The sequence below is a fragment of the Scyliorhinus torazame genome, chromosome 5 (genome assembly GCF_047496885.1).
Source record: "Scyliorhinus torazame isolate Kashiwa2021f chromosome 5, sScyTor2.1, whole genome shotgun sequence".
In the NCBI taxonomy this organism is placed as follows: Eukaryota; Metazoa; Chordata; class Chondrichthyes; order Carcharhiniformes; family Scyliorhinidae; genus Scyliorhinus; species Scyliorhinus torazame.
Window position 1 is genome coordinate 162,418,324 of NC_092711.1, and position 17,496 is coordinate 162,435,819.

General features: G+C 48.2%; 2 protein-coding genes across 6 annotated transcripts in view; one reads left to right on the plus strand and one right to left on the minus strand.

The window, feature by feature from the left end:
- The window catches only part of LOC140422239 (uncharacterized), a 262,902-nt gene that overhangs the window by 232,527 nt on the left and 12,879 nt on the right, over positions 1 to 17,496 (plus strand). The window lies entirely within an intron of this gene.
- LOC140422253 (uncharacterized) overlaps positions 1 to 17,496 on the minus strand; it is a 227,500-nt gene that overhangs the window by 1,570 nt on the left and 208,434 nt on the right. The window contains exons 1-2 of one of the 5 annotated variants that reach the window (XM_072507290.1): positions 4,883 to 5,958; positions 4,234 to 4,356 (exon numbers count right to left, since the gene is read on the minus strand). In XM_072507290.1, the coding sequence (XP_072363391.1) occupies positions 4,234 to 4,356; positions 4,883 to 5,136 (377 nt within the window). In that variant the 5' untranslated portion in view covers positions 5,137 to 5,958. Of the gene's footprint in view, positions 1 to 616; positions 4,357 to 4,882; positions 5,959 to 6,705; positions 7,688 to 7,722; positions 7,742 to 17,496 lie in introns of those variants that run through there. The other 4 variants (XM_072507287.1, XM_072507288.1, XM_072507285.1 and 1 more) reach the window with 4 other exon arrangements.

Genomic DNA, 17,496 nt, shown 5'->3' on the forward strand with positions numbered 1-17,496 from the left:
GATAGATTCTCTCATAAGGGAGGTGGTCATTGCCTGGCATTTGTGTGGCTCAAAGTTACTTGCAGGACTGCAGAGCTCAGATCTGATCCATTGGTTGTTGCATCATTTAACTCTGACTATTGCTAGCTGTGTTTGATGTTTGGCACACAAATAGTCCGGTTTCATTCATAATATCACTCCTGCCTCGCAGTGCCAGGGACCCGGATTCAATTCCAGCCTTGGGTTACTATCTGTGTGGAGTTTGCACATTCTCCCCGTGTTTGCGTGGGTTTCCTCCATCGCTCTGGAGTCCTCCCACTGTCCAAAGATATACAGGTTAAGTGGGTTTATGGGTATATGGCGGGGGAACAGACTGAGGTAGCTGCTCTTGGTACGGTTGGTGCAGACTCGATGGGCCGAATGGTCCCCTTCTGGGACTGTAGAATTCCATTCTATGGAATAAACATCCTTGAGGATTCTTACAGCTTTGTGCTGGGCCATTTCAGAGTCAACCACATTGCTGTGGATCTGGAGTCACATGTAGTCCAGACCAGGTAAGGAGGCAGATTTCCTTCCCGAAAGGGAATTAGTAAACCAGATGTTTTTTTTCTACCAACAATGGACAAGATCATTAGGCTTTTAGTTCGCGTTTTAAATATATGTATTTTATTCGAAACATAATCAATTATACAAATAAACAACAATCAAATACCATTGGCTTTCAAACAATTTATCATTTTCCCCCCTAAACTACCCCAACATCCCAACATCCCTTTCCCAACTGACACCCCCCACGCACGGCGACAAACAGATCCTTAAATAGAGACAGAAAGACCCTCCGTCTTAAGTAGAACCCTCTTCACCCTCGGAGAACGTACTTAAGTCTTCTCCAACTGCAGAAATTCCGTCAAATCCCCCAACCATGCCGATACCTTCGGTGGGGCGACCGACCTCCAACCCAGTGAGATTCGCCGCCGGGCAATCAGAGTGGTGAAGACCCCCTTCCCCTCCAGCAGCTCTGGCAGATGCGAAAACATGAAAGCCCCACTAAAGATCACGGCGCCATCGTCACCCCCACAATTCCGGCAGGGTCTCGGAAATCAATGGTCAGAATCCCCGAACTGCGGGCACACCCAAAAGATGTGAACATGATTGACAGGCCCCCTCCTGTACCTCTCACATCTGTCCTCAACCTCCGGGAAGAACCCACCCATACGAGCCCGAGTCATAACATGCAAAAAACTTGGGCAGCACGGTTGCATTGTGGATAGCACAATTGCTTCACAGCTCCAGGGTCCCAGATTCGATTCCGGCTTGGGTCACTGTCTGTGCGGAGTCTGCACATCCTCCCCGTGTGTGCGTGGGTTTCCTCCGGGTGCTCCGGTTTCCTCCCACAGCCCAAAGATGTGCAGGTTAGGTGGATTGGCCACGATAGATTGCCCTTAGTGTCCAAAATTGCCCTTAGTGTTGGGTGGGGTTACTGGGATGTGGGGATAGGGTGGAGGTGTTGACCTTGGGTGGGGTGCTCTTTACAAGAGCCGGTGCAGACTCGACGGGCCGAATGGCCTCCTTCTGCACTGTAAATTCTATGAAAGAACATAACATTTACAAAACTTATATATACACATCGAGACAGAACAGATCCCACCATTACTCCTCCCCAACCCATGCTCCTTGACATAGTCATCCGCTTCTTCTGAAATCGTAAAATAATGTCCTTTGCCCTTGTGAAAGTCACCCAGAGTTTGTCCGGATACAACACCCCGAACCAGACCTTGGCCGAAAGAGCGCAGCCTGGGCCCTGTTAAAACCCAACCCACCTGCCATTTGGCCAGGTCGGCCCCAATGTCCTGGTAGATCCGGATCAGATTCCCCTCCCAGCTATAGCCTCACGTCGACTTCACCCACCTCAGAATCCTCTCCTTCTCCTGGAACTTGTGCAGCAGGCCGATCACTGCCTACGGCGGCTCCCCAGCTCTCGGCCTCTGTTGTAATGATTGGGGGGCCCGATCCACCTTCGGGGCCTTATCGAAGACCCCCTCCTCAACCAGCTTCGTGAACATTTTCAATACATAGCCCATGGCACTCGTTCCCTCCACCGCTTCTTCAGGCCTACAATTCACAGATTCTGTCGCCTGGACTGATTCTCCTGGTCGTCCACCTTCGCCCTCAGCACCTTTCAGGCCTCTTCCAGCATCACCATCTCGGCCTCCAGCAACACGATCTGATCACCGGGATCCAACACCGTCCTTTCCACCTCTCGGATAATCGCACCTTGTGACTCCAGGCGTTCCTCCACCCGCTCCAAAGTCCCATGAAGAGGGGCTACTGTTTCCTCAATCGCCCTGGACCTGTCCTCTTGCATCTCTTTCTGATGCTGCCGAAACACCCTCCAACTCCGTCATACTCTCAGTTGCTGCACCACACGGCTATACTCGACTTTTGCCGGGTGTTGTAACCTGCTGATATTCCACTTTGGAGGAGAAACCAACTCCCTCCACTTATTCTGCACTTTTTACAAACTAAGTGCCCATTAACCGGGCAGAAAGGGCCAGAAATCCAAGCTTACAAGCAGAAGTCACCTTGTGTGCGGCCGATAAACTCAGGGCCTCCACTGCAAGTCGTTCCAGGACATTTTTGTTATTTAATCTCACCAATCCCTGATTTTCTCTTTTGTTCTATCTGACCCTCCCCCCTTTCTCACCAGCATCAAACCCATCACATTTCTCCCTTTCTTTAGTTCTGAGGTAGAGTTACATTGGACGTGAAACATTAACTCTGTTTCTCTCTCACAGATGCTGCCAGACCTGCTGCGTTTTTCCAGTTCTTTCTGTATTTATTTTAGATCTACCTGTAATGGGGGAAAACACTGTTTACTATTCAGGATAAAATAAATGTCCTTCATCAGCTTTTGTGGATCATTTCAGTGGAAATGTGTTCTCCCAGGCTCAAAGAGCATCAGCCCACTGGAGGCAAAGTCGTGAGGCCGGCCAGTCCAGCAGAAAGAAACTCTCTGACCCTCCCACTTCACCAAGTGTCAGAATGAACATGGTTCAGTCCTGGATGTGATTAACAGCAGCAATAACAGCAGAATCCAACCCTTGTCATCACTTGTGAACTCGCTGGTGTCTCAGCAGAAGTGTTGACCAAGTGAATCCCTTCTCACACACTGTGCAGATGAATGGCCTCTCCCCAGTGTGAACTCGCTGGTGTGCTTGCAGATTGGGTAACTGAGTGAATCTCTTCCACAGTCAGAGCAGGTGAACGGCCTCTCCCCGGTGTGAATTCGCTGGTGTGCCTGCAGGTGGGATAACCGGGTGAATCCTGTCCCACAGTCAGAGCAGGTGAACGGCCTCTCCCCAGTGTGAATTTGCTGGTGTGTCTGTAGGTGGGATAACCGAGTGAATCCCTTCCCACAATCAGAGCAGGTGAACGGCCTCTTCCCAGTGTGAATTTGCTCGTGTCTCCGCAGGTTGCTTATTTGAGTGAATCCCTTTCTACACTGAGAGCAGGTGAACGGCCTCTCTCCGGTGTGCAGGATCTGGTGTATCAGCAGATGGGATGAGTTTCGAAACCTCTTTGTGCAGTGAGAGCAGCTGAACGGTCTCTCCCTGGTGTGAATGCACTGATGGTTCATCAGTTTGTGAGACCTTTTGAAGCTGCTCCCACAGTCAGAGCATTTAAAGGGTCTCTCATTGCTGTGAGTGACAGTGTGGCCCAGCAGATTGGATACCTGAGTAAATCCCTTCCCACACTCACTGTGGGTGAATGGTCTCTCCTCAGTGTGAACTTGTTGGTGTGTACGCAGTTCGGATGAAGTACTGAACCCCTTCCTACATGTGGAGCAGGTGAATGGCTTCTCCCCGACATGGACTGGCTGGTGCTTCTTCAGGTTGGATAACGTAATGAATCCCTTCCCACACTGAGAGCAGGTGAACGGCCTCTCCCCAGTGTGAATGCGTTGATGAGTCTCCAGTATAGATGGGAATCTGAATCTTTTCCCACAGTCCCCACATTTCCATGATTTCTCCATGGTGCTGGTGTCCTTGTGTCTCTCCAGGTTGGACAGTCAATTGAAGGCTCACACAGAACTCATGTACGGTCTCTCCGTGCTGTTTATTTTCAGTTTGTGTAAGTGGTTAAAGCTCTTTCCAGTCAGTGCTCTGGAACACTCTCATTCAGGTCTGTGTGTCTCGGTGATTTTCCCGTCACACTGATGGTTAAAACCATCTGAAGCAGGAAGAACAGACAAACCTTTTTCCTTCTCGATTCAAAGGCTGATGATATTCAAGTCCCCGTGAATTGAGTGAATCTGTCAAATCGGGACGTGAGGTTTGGTTTGAGATTTCTGTCTGTAATTCTTCCTCTTCTGATATCCTGTAAAAGGAGTTTACAAAGTACATCATTGTCAGTCCAGGATCGGAATTCAGAACAGACTTTTCTAGTTTCTATGGAATATTCTTTCCTCTCTCATTCTCCAAAAGCTGTAAGTCTCCGTCCCACACACTCTCCCTCCATTCTCACTCTGCTCCCAATTCTCCTGAAGGTGCTGATTCAAGCTGATTGACAGATCCATGCTCACTGCTTACAATCGTGGACAGAGAGCCCTGGAAATCTTCATGCAGACTGCCAGTCTAACGGAAATATGTAACAGGACGAAAATTGTGTTTAATGTATAGGATTGTATCAGTTGGTTCAGATACAGGAGGTAGTGATTGATCATGATCTGGAACTTTCTGCCTATGAAGGTTCTCAAGCAGAGATGATCAATAATTTCTAACTGAATTGGATGGACGCTGCAGGGTTACTTTTGTCAATATTAAAGCTTATTATTCCTGTAACCAAAGACTATCCTTCTCACTATTTACCACCCCTCCAATTTTCGCACAATCCGTGCACTCACCGAGAGGCCTGGGCCAACCTTTCCAGAGTCTGCACCCTCCCTGGATTCACTTCCTTTTCCTTCAGAGACAGAGTCCTTCCGGTCCTCCAACTGTTCCCATTGGTCAACACCTCAGCAGAAAGGTCAGAGGCTGGGTTCTCTCTGCACATGCGCAGCTTCCCATCGCTCCCAGGGACATGCGCAGTCCGGGCAACCCGCTCGGTGAATAGAGTGGTTCCGTTACCGCGGGGGATTCTGGCTCTGATGGCCGCCATTGCTTATCCGGACTCCAGTCTCCAATCTCCTTGTACTGGGATGAAATGGGGAGGGGGGGTTTCACACTTGTAGGGGTAAGAGCAAAATTGAATTCAGGAGAAACTTCTTTCCAGAGAGTAGTGAGAATGTGGAACTCACTACCACAGTGAGTGGTGGAGGTGAATAACATCGATATATTGAAGAGGAAGCTGGATGAACACATGAGGGAGAAATAAACAGACGGACTCACTGATAGAGTCAGATGGGAAAGCATGGGAGGAGGATGAAGTGAAGTAAAAATACTGGCAGAGATTGGTTGGGCTGAAAAGCCTGTTTCTGTGCTGTATATTCAATGTAATTTAGCCTGGTATTGCCTTTAACTCTGACATAGTCCATTCTGGATTAAGGAGAAAATGTTTCACTCACAGAACATTTCAGATCATTGTTTCCACTATTGTCCAATCAATGCCTTTGCCAGTCCGGTACCTGAGTGAGCTGCTGAGGCAATAAATTCAACCACAAACTTCAAATGGGATTTCTTCCAATATAATTTGTAGAGCAGATCTTTTTTCAAGTGGACTGAATTGGTTATATTTTCTCAGTCACAGTCCTTTCCGACAACAATTATTATTTATCAGCCAGTCTTATTCAAATTATGGAGTCTGTTTTATACAGTAAGACGTCTCACAACACCAGGTTAAAGTCCAACAGGTTTATTTGAAATCAAAAAGGTTTTGGAGCACTGCTCCTTCATCAGGTGAAGTGAGACCTGTAGAAGGAGCAGTCCTCTGAATGTTTGTGATTTCAAATAAACCTATTGACTTTATCCTGGTGTTGTGAGACTTCTTACTATGCTTCCTCACCCCCCCGCCCCCCCCCCCCCCCCCCCCCGCCCAGTCCAACGCCGGCATCTCCACATCATGTTTTACACAGGACAAAGCATCTGCTTGCTCAGTGCCCCATCCATCACCTGAAACAGTGACTCCCTTGACCTCCAGAGCACAATGGTGGCAGTGTGTGTACCATCTACAAGATGGTTCACGGTAGCACAGTGGTGGGGCAACTCGGTAGCACAGTGGTTGGGACAGCACAGTTGCTTCACAGCTCCAGGGTCCCAGGTTGAATTCCTGGCTTGGGTCATTGTCTGTGCAGAGTCTGCACATTCTCCCCAGGTCTGCATGGATTTCCTCTGGGTGCTCCGGTTTCCTCCCACAGTCCAAAGATGTGCAGGTTAGGTGGATTGGCCAAGATAAATTGCCCTTAGTGTCCAAAAAGGTTTGGTGGGGTTACTGGGTTAAGGGGATAGGGTGGAGGCGTGGTCTTAAGTGGGGTGCTCTTTCCAAGGGCCGGTGCAGACTCGATGGGCTGAATGGCCTCCTTCTGCACTGTAAATTCTATGATTATGAACTCAACAGAGCTCCTTCGACATCAACTTCTAAACCCATAACCTTGACTGTCATGAAGGACAAGGACAGCAAACACATGGGAATAGCACCACCTGAAATCACCTCAGTGCGACTTGCAATAATCTGCTTCAGGGTCTGTGAATATAAAAAACCCTTCATGTCAATATCTGTGTGCACACAAACCTCTTTAGTTCAGAGCTGGAGGAGAAATTTAATCTGCCCTCTGGAAATGCCTTCAGATACCTTCAGGTCCGTGCCTTTCTAAAAAACAGGTGGTGGCATTTCCGTTGCTACCCCCACGTAGGATAAAGGATAGGGTGGTCTCTGGCACCTGGATAGGAGAGGGGAAGGTGTCGGACATCTACCAAGAACTACAGGAGGCGGAGGAAGCCCCAGTGGTGGAGCTTAAGGGCAAGTGGGAGGAGGAGCTAGGCGGGAGCTGGATGCAGGCCTATGGGCGGAAGCCCTAAATAGGGTCAATTCCTCTTCATCATGTGCCAGGCTTAGCTTAATTCAGTTTAAGGTGGTCCATCAGGCACACATGACGGCAGCAAGAGTTAGCAAGTTCTTTGGGGTTAAGGATAGATGTGCGGGAAGCCCAGCGAACCATATCCATATGTTCTGGGCATGTCCGGTTCTCAAAGGATTCTGGCAGGGAATCGCGAAGGCAATGTCCAAGATCCTAAACACGCAGGTGGTGCCGAGTCCAGAGATAGCGATCTTTGGTGTGTCAGACGATCCGGGAGTTCAGGAAGCGAAAGAGGCCGAGGTTTTGGCCTTTGCCTCCCTGATAGCCGGATGTGGAGGGACTCGAAACCCCAGAGTATGGAGACCTGATTTGGTGACATGGCTGGGTTTCTCAGTCTTGAGAAAATAAAGTTTGCCTTGAGAGGGACCATGACAGGGTTCTCTCGGAGATGGGCATGACTTGTCAATTTTTATACTCAATGCCCCAACCAATGAAGACAAGCATGCCATATGCCTTCTTAGCTACCGGATCCACCTGCGTTGCCACTTTCAGTTATATGTTTATTGTAATTTCCCAAACTACCACAGTCAACTTGCCCCTCAGACCCTGATAGTTTCCTTCTGTGAGAAACATCCAGAAAAATTAGACAAAAGAACCCTGTAACCACCACAGCCCATCTTCATGGCAACGTGGCTGCTTTGGGAACTAAATAACTTCCAACGTGCAAACACCTTTTCATTTTGTGCTCCTCATCAAACAAGGAACCAGGTAATCGCAACTAGCCTCAAAAATGGTCAGCCTACCGGAGGCAGAGGTGTTAGACCGGCCAGTCCAGCAGAAAGAAACCCTCCAATCATCACCAGTCACCAGATGTTAGAATGAACAAAATGCAGTCCTGGATGTAAGTGAGAGCAGAAACAATAACAACGAAGCCAACATCTGTAATTCATTGTGAACTTGTTGGAGTCACAATAGGCGTGATGAATCACAAACCCCTCCCCACATTGAGAGCAGATGAATGGTCTCTCCCCAGAATTAACTCGCTAGTGAATCCGTAGTTGGGACGGTTCATTGAATGTCTCCCCTGCTCAGAGCAGTTGAATGGCCTCTTCCAGGTGTGAACTCGCTAGTATTCCTGCAGGGTGGATCTCGGAATCCTTTCTCTCACTAAGAGCACGTTAACGTCTTGTCCCCAGTGTGAACTCGCTGGTGGTTCCGCAGGGTGGATAACCAAGTGAATTCCTTCTCACACTGAGAGCAGGTGAACGGTCTCTCCCTAGTGTGAACTCGCTGGTGTGTCCGCAGGCTCGATGAAGTAGTGAATCCCTTCTCACACTGAGAGCAGGTAAAAGGCCTCTCCCCAGTGTGAACCCGCTGATGCCTGCGCAGGTTCGATGAATCAGTGAATCCCTTCTCACACTGAGAGCAGGTGAACGGCCTCTCCCCAGTGTGAACATACTGGTGTACCGCAGGTTGGATAACTGAGTGAATCCCTTCTCACACTGAGAGCAAGTGAATGGCCTCTCCCCAGTGTGAACATACTGGTGTATCCGCAGGTTGGATAACTGAGTGAATCCCTTCTCACAATGAGAGCAAGTGAATGGCCTCTTCCTACTGTGAATTCGCTGGTGTGACTTCAGGCTGGATAACAAAGTGAATCCCTTCTCACACTGAGAACAGGTGAATGGCCTCTCCCCAGTGTGAATGCGTCGATGAGCTTCCAGCTGAGATGGAGCCCTGAATCCCTTCCCACAGTCCCCACATTTCCACGGTTTCTCCATGTTTGAGGTCTCTTTGTGTTTCTCCAGGTTTGACAATCAGTTGAAGCCTCGTCCACATACAGAACACGTGTACTGTCTCTCCCCGCTGTAAATGATGCAATGTCTTTTCAGGCTGTGTAACTGGTTAAAGCTCTTTCCATAGTCAATACTCTGGAACACTCTCACTCGGGTGTGTGTGTCTCGGTGCTTTTCCAGTCACACTGATGGTTGAAATCTTTTGAAGCCGAAAGAACAGACAAACATTTCTCCTTCTTGATTCAAAGTCCGGTGATATTCAGTTCCAAGGAATTGAGAGACTCAGTCAGATTAAGAGATGACGTTTCAGATTTTTGTCTGTAATTCCTCCTCTTCTAATATCCTGGAAAAACAATTTCCAAAAGACATCACTGTCAGCACTGGATAGAAATTCAGAACAGACAATTCTAGTTTCTGGAGAACATTCTTTTCTCTCTTATTCCCCAAATGCTGTAAATCTCCGTCCCACACACTCTCCCTCAATTCTCACTCTGCTGTATCTAATATTCACCCTCCCAATTCTCCTAAAGGTGTTGATTCAGGCTGATTGACATATCCCTGCTCACTGCTTCCTGTCCTGGTCACAGAGACCATAACAAATAGGATCTGCAGTTGGCCATTTGGCCCATCGAGCCTGCTCATCTATTCTATGGAATCATTGGCCGATCTATGTCAGCGACATTCTCCGTGTTACTGACCAGAGGCTGAGTGTGCTGACTCAATATCTGTGAGCTCATGAGGCTGAGCTGCAAAACATCAAGGAAAAGATCAACGATCCCGAGGAGAGAATCCTGAATGTTGAGCAAGTTGCCTCCTCGGTGAAGGCAAGAATTAAATCCTGGGAAAACCGGCCGAGTGACGAGAGGGAGGTCCTGGAGGATTTGGAAAACTGAAGGTCAGAGAAAGAACATCCGAGTCGTCGGCCTGCCAGAAGGTGTGGAGGGTGAGGCTCCCGTTAGGTTCTTCGAGGACCGGCTGCCACGTTTTCTCAAGCTGGATGTGAAGCCTGGGTGTTTCAAATTAGAAAGGGCATCGGATCCTGTATTTGAGGCCGAGGAATAGTTTTCATCCTACATGAATAGGATGGGAATAGAGAGATACGGACCCAGGAAGTGTAGAAGGTTGTAGTTTAGTCGGGCAGCATGGTCGGCACGGGCTTGGAGAGCCGAAGGGCCTGTTCCTGTGCTGTACATTTCTTTGTTCTTTGTGCCTGTAATCATTCACTTCCACAACTTGAAAGATCACCAGAAGGTCCTGAAGACGGGTAAGGCGAGGTGGGACCTGCCTCCATGAGGGAGTGAGGATTTCCTTATTCCAGGATTTTTCAACAGCAACACAAACGAAGCATCGAGACTTTGATGAAGTTTGAAGGGAACTATGTTGCTTTATCCTGTGACCCTGAAAATTATATTTGACAACTCCGTCAAGACTTTCGATAATCCGACTACTGCCTTGGTCTTCGTTAAATCCATGAAGGGCAAAGATTTGGAGGGATGGTTTGCAGCTCGGACTAACTCAGGCTCTAATCCGGACTCTTTCCCTGTCGTGGTGTTGTTGTTTGAATTTGTTATCTTTTATCCTGTTGAAGGGAGTTGTCATTCTGTAAGTCCCGCTTGAATGTCTTTTTCTCCTCGAGTGTTGCAGAGAATTGTATTATCTTATCTGTTATAGTAGATGTACCGTGTGCTTCCTTCTATTATCCGAGCGTTAATCATGGCAGAACCGAGTGGCGCCATTGCTGAAGGGTGGGTGGTGGTGGATGTAGGTCTTCACGGGTGGGTCTAAAATGTGGGAAGGAAATTCGATCCCCATTCCCTTGTTGGCCCTTATTTTCTTGTCCTCAGAGGTACTTCATTCACTGCACATTTTCAGGAAGAGTTTTAGTTCTTCCGTTTACTCGGCCCCTGGTATTTCCCCCTCCAGACGTGTAAAGCTCATTCCGGGGGCGGGGGGGCCGGGGGGGGGGGGTGTGATCATTTGCGTCACTGCTGATGAAAGGTGCAGAATGCTGGAGAACCAGCGGCGTCTGGAGGTTTGTTTGATGAAGGCCCAGGAGGAAGTTTCCGCCGGAGTGAAGCTCAGTCATACAAACCCCACGCTCTGATTGGCTGGAGGACCAGACTCCTTCCGGTTGTGCAACTCTTCCCATTGGTCAATGCCTCTCAGGAGTTGAGCTCGCCTGCACACGCGCAGCTTCCACTCTCCTTCAAACATGCGCAGTCTCAGGCAGGGGGGAGATCACCGAGCCGCCTCCAGCTCTGGTCGCAGCCGTCAGCCGGTTGCCTGGAAACCTGGTCTCGAGGTGCAGAGGGAGGGGGTTGAACGGGTGGGGGCGGGGCTCCCGCGACCGCGACCGCGCACTGGAACCCAGTGACGACACTTCGGAATAGAGTAATTCCAATTGGCTGATTCAGGCAGGGCTCTATTGTGATGTCACAGCGGATGTGAAGGTAAAACCTCCTCCTGTCTCCAACATCTGTGAGTAAAACACTTTCTTTTCTCCCACTTTCCATTTCTTTTCTCATTCTCACCTTCAATTGGTGACTTGCAGCAACTGAAGGGAAAGGAAGTGAATCCAGGGAGGGTGCAGACTCTGCAAAGCTTGGCCCAGGTCTCTCTCTCTCTCTCTTAAAGACATTGACATCCTTTGTTCCCTCAGCGTGACACGTTTATTTATTTGGTTAAAAGAATGGTCTCTTTCCTGAAGTTCACAATTAAAGGGCTGGTTTCCCCAGGAGATGGCTGACATTTAAGAGGTCAGTAAATTAATATCGGACAGAGATATGTCCAGTGTTGTTAAATGGTACAGATTAGATATATTATTTATGGTTCTATAATGAAGTATATTTATTATTATTTCAGTAGTGTATTATTGTGCTGTAGCTACGGTATATATTTACAGTCATCTCTTCCCTCAAGAGTGTTAGTTTCTGGATTTCTCTTCAAAAGGGATCAGTGGAGTATTCATGAATGAGTTAATATTTTTAATATTTCTTTTGAAATGTTTTTTAAACAATGAATGCAACAGAATAATAGAAATTTTGTGGAAAATGGGTACAGTGCAGAACTGATACGGCCAGCATAAATACAAGCAACACATTGCAGAATTAATTCGTAACAGGATATTTGAGCGACCAGAGCCTCGAGATGAACTGCCTGATCCATTAAACAACCAGTTAACATAGTGAGTGGAGAAAGAGGGTAAGATTATATAAAAATGGAAGGATAATAATGCAGGACACCCCCCCCAAAATATTACAAATGGACAAACAGCATAGTCGAATTCAAATGAATAACATAACATAGATGACTTAGAATCTCTACAGTGCGGAAGGAGGCCATTCTGTCCTTCAATCTGCACTGACCCTCAGAAAAAGCACTCCACGGAGGCACACTTCCCACCCTATCCCCGTAACCTCATGCATTGATCATGGTCAACCCACCTAACCTAACACCTTTGGACACGAAGGGGCAATTTAGCATGATGAATTCACTGAACCTGCACATCTTTGGACTGTGGGAGGAAACCGGAGCAGACACGGAGATCGTGCAAACTCCACACAGATAGCCACTCAAGGAATCTAACCTGGGTCCCTGGCTCTGTGCGGCAGCAGTGCTAACCACCGTGCCTCACTGTGCCCGACTCCCGACCTAAGTTGAATTTAATTCACTGATGGAAATCCCTGGAGGAGCAAGTCAGTCAAATTGGAACTTATATATCTGAGATAGGGGTCACATAATTTACCAAATATATCAGACTTTGAATGAACTGCAGACATTAAACATTCCATGGGGGTGCATTCTGTAATCCGCCTATGCCAGTTTTGGATAGAGGGAGAAGTGACTGGTCTGCTTCTATATCGAGCCAGAGGGATGTTGGGTCCATTCTCACCCAATCCCTTATGAACCTTAGATGAGAGGCCAATTGATATAGCCCGATATTCCGGAGACCCAACCCTCCCTTAGCTCCTGTTGATTGGAGCTTAATAAACTTGAGGCGAGGTTTCTTTTTGTTCCAGATAACTGTACTAATCATTCCATTAATTCCCCTAACGACTCTGGTTGACAGCAGTATAGGCAGCATCTGCAGAGGGTACAACAGTCTGGGCACCACATTCATTTTAATGAAGGCGATCCTCCCTCGCCATGAAATTGGAAGAGCCGACCGCTGGGCAAGGACCCACCTAATAGTCACCATCAGCTGTGGAAAGTTGGCCCCATGTAGCTGTTTGAAAGAGGGGGTCATTGACATTCCCAGATATTTAAATCCCAAGGGGGAACCATCTGAAGGGGAAGTTAGCAAGAGGAGGGGGCCCTCAACCCCTCCCCACCTTGGACTCAGTAAAATTGATCTTAGAAGCAGAGAAGGCATTAAATCTATCCACTACCCGGGTGCAACTGGTTAAGATGAACATTGTGCTGTGGTTTTTATTTTTATCGGTCTTTTTGCCGAAATCGTTCTTTATGGGGTGGATAGGTTGGTTTTGTCATTTGTGTGGGGGGTAGGTTACAAGGATTAGGAAGACAGTGATTCAGAAAGGGCGACAGTCAGGGGCTTGGCACTTCCGAACCTGTTAGACTATTATTGGGCGGCAAACGTGAAGAAGGTGCATGTTTGGAGCAGAGAGATGGAGGCTTTGTGGGAGAGGATGGAGACTGGCTATTGTAAGGGGTGGGGGTTGCAGGTGCTGGCGATGGTGCTGCTCCCGTTTCCCCAGGGTAGTTCTCAGGGAGTCCTGTGGTGGTGGCCATGCTGAAAATATAGAGTCAATTTGTGCAGCACTTTAGGTTGGGGGGGTTGAGGTCAAAGTTGATGCCAATCCGAGGGAACCACAGATTTGAGCTGGGGAGGATGGCTGCATCATTTTGGGGATGGGAGGAGCGAGGGGGTGATGGAAATGAAGGACTTATTTCTATAGGGGCAGTTTGCGAGTTTAGGGAGTTGGCGGAGAAGTTTAGGGTCTCACAAGGGGAGGGGTTTTCAGGTAGATGCAGGTGCAGGACTTCGCAAAAAAGGATTTTCCAACCTTTCCGGTGACACCGCCTTCCTCTTTGATGGAGGGGATGGTGTCAGTGATGGAGTTCGGCAGGAGGGTCGTCTCGGCGATTTATGTGAGGAAGTGGGGATGGTGCTGGAAGAGGGGCTGTGGTGTGAGGGGCTGCGGAGGGTGAACGCCTCAACCTCGTGTGCGAGGCTGGAGTTAATGCAGCTAAAGGTAGTACACAGAGCCACCTGACCTAGTTGTTTGAGGGGGTGGAGGATATTTGTGAGCGGTGTAGGGAGGGGATCAGCCAATCTTGTTCTCATCTTCTAGTCCTGCCCGAAGTTGGGAGAAATTTTGGAGGTTGTTCTTCAGCACCATGTCGGTGATCTTGTGTGTGGATTTAGAGCCCAGTCCCCTGGGGGACATGTTCGGGGTGTCGGACGTGCCGGAGTTGCAGGCAATAGCGGGGGATGTTTTAGCCTTTGCCTCGTTGATCACTCGCAGGCGGGTTCTGTTGGGATGGATCTCATTGAATGGTTGAGCAGGCTCGATGGGCCAAATGGCCAACTGCAGCTCCTACTTCTTATGACCTCTGTGTCCAGGACAGGAAGCAGTGAGCATGGATTTGTCAATCAGCCTGAATCAGCATCTTCAGCAGAATTGGGAGGGTGAATATTAGATACAGCAGAGTGAGAATGGAGGGAGAGTGTGTGGGATGGAGATTTACAGCTTTTGGGGAACAAGAGAGGAAAGAATGTTCCAAAGAAATTAAAATAATCTGTTCTGAATTTCTATCCTGTACTGACAATGATGTCTTTTGTAAACTCCTTTTACAGGATGTTAAAAGGATAGGATTTACAGACAGAAATCTCAAACATCACGTCTAGATCTGACAGTCACTCGGTTCATCGACCATTAAATCTGGAAGGAGAAATGTTTGCCCGACCTGTTGACTTCAAAAGATTTTAAACATCGGTGTGACTGGAAAAGCACCGAGACACACACACCCGAGTGAGAGTGTTCCAGAGCACTGACTGTGGAAAGAGCTTTAACCAGTTTCACAGCCGGAAAACACATCGCACCATTTACAGCGGGGAGAGACTGTACACGTGTTGTGTGTGTGGACGAGGTTTCAACTGACTGTTTGGACCTGGAGAGACACGAGGAGACCCAAAACATGGAGAAACCGTGGAAATGTGGGGATTGTGGGAAGGGATACAGTTTCCCATCAGAGCTGGAATCTCATTGACGCAGTCACACTGGGGAGAGGCCATTCACCTGCTCTCAGTGTGAGAAGGGATTCACTCAGTTATCCCACCTACAGACACACCTGCGAGTTCATACTGGGGAGAAGCCGTTCATCTGCTCTCCGTGTGGGAGGGGATGCACTCAGTTATCCCACCTACAGACACACCAGCGGGTTCACACTGGGGAGAAGCCATTCACCTGCCTTCAGTGTGGGAACGAATTTGGACATTCATCCACCCTGTGGAAACATCAGCGAGTTCACACTGGGGAGAAGCTATTCATTTGCTCTCAGTGTGGGATGGGATTTATTCAGTTATCCACACTGCGGATACACCAGCGAATTCACACTGGCGAGAAGCCATTCACCTGCTCTCAGTGTGGGAAGGGATTCAGACATTCATCCAGCCTGCGGAGACATCAGCGAGTTCACACTGGGGAGAGGCCGTTCACCTGCACGGTGCGGGGGAAGGGATTCACTCAGTCAACACACCTGCGGAGACACCAGCGAGTTCACGAGTGATGACAGGGGTTGGATTCTGCCGTTATTGCTGCTGTTAATCACATCCAGGACTGAACCATGTTCATTCTGACAGGGGGTTAAGTTTGTGAATAGGAGCTTGAATGTAATTTTAGTGGAGTCTTGTTATTCCCAAATTGATGTTTTATTGTTGCTAAGTCCCTCCTCCCTTCAGTGGCGGCAGCCGAATATTCGGCAATTGTCATCTCTGACCACGCCCCTCATTTTGTTGATTTTGGCCCTTCCCAACGCCCACCTTGGAGACTCGACACCACGCTGAGGTCTGATGACAAATGTTGTGAGTGGTTGTCTGCGGCCAAAGCTCAACAAATCAGAGTCAATATCTCCTTCCACATTCTGGGAGGCCCTAAAAATGTAATCATGGGGGAAATGATCTCACATAAAGCTCACACCATGAAAACAGAGATTGGAGCGACAAAGACTGGTGGACTCCATTTTGGAAGTTGTCCGCCAATATTTACTTGTCCCAACACCGGAGCGACTGACGTACAGGAAGAAATTACAGCTCCAATTTGAACTGATATCTATGGATAAGGCTGTGGGTCAGTTACGGTGTTCCAGGGACACCTTGCACAAACATGGGGAGAAGGCTGATCACCTTCGGAATAAGGAAGGTAACCTGGATCAGCTCCTCTCCAGGTTAATGCAGCTTTCGGTTCATATCACCGTGAGCTGTATGAGTCTGAGCCTCCAAACACATCAGGTATGATGGGTATTTTGGATGGTTTACTTTTCCCGACCGGAGAGGGAGGCAGGAGATGGGAATTGGATTCCCCCCTGTGCCGGGCAGGAATATTGATGTGTATTGGGCAGCTGCAATCTGGCAAAGCCCCTGGTCCGGACAGCTTCCCAGCTGAATTTTAGAAATGTTCTTGGAGCAGCTCATACCTTTGTTAATGGACATGTTTAACCACTCGCTGTGCAGGGGGTCACTACCCCTGACCCTCACTCGAGCCTCAATTTCTTTGCTCCTCCAGGGGGACAAGGACCCAGTAGAAGGTGGGTCGTACCGACCCATTTCACTTCTGAACACCGATGTTAAGCTGTTGGCTGAGGGCGTCGTTCCAGCTGGAGCCGTGTCTCCCAGTTATCGTGCCTGAAGATTGGACAGGCTTTGTGAAGGGGTGGCAGTTGTCGGCCAATGCTCAACGCCTCTTAAACATTGTCCTCTCCCCTCCACTGCTCTGGAGCCTGAGGTCATGGTGTCTTTGGATGCTGAAAAACATTTGATAGGCTGGAATGGAACTATTTATTTGAGATTTTGGGGAGATTTGCAATCGGTCCTACATTTGCCTCCTGGATTTGTTTGCTGTATAATGCCCCAGAGGCCAATATTCATACAGATTTTAAAAATAAATAAATTCAGAGTACACAATTTTTTTTTTCAGTTAACGGGCAATTTAGCATCGCTAACCCACATACACTGCACAACTTTGGCTTGTGGGGGTGAGACCCACGCAGACACGGGGAGAATGTGCAATTTCCACACAGGCAGTGACCCAGGGCCGGGATCGAACCTGGGTCCTCGTCAACTGGTGTGTAAGGGAACCGTTGGGTGGAACTGAATGTAGAATGGGATTAGAACTTAAATAATTACCAATCATAGTGTTAGGTTAGTAGCATGAACTTTATTCATTTTGTTTAATTTCCATTAAAGTTTGTTTTTGCTCAGAGGAATGTAATCTTGTTCGGTTCTTTTAGTTAATTACTGAGTGTTTGGATTTCTCTTTAAACAGTAACAGTCCCTACTGGGATCGTAACAGCCGGGGAGAGCATATTTCCACTGAAATTACCCTAAAAAGCTGATGAAGGACATTTATTTTATCCTGGATAGTAAATAGTGTTTTCCCCCCACTACAGTTGGATCTAAAATTAATACATTTGCCTCTGTTACATTGAGTCTACAGCACAGGGCCAGGTCAGTCAGTTCAATTCGTC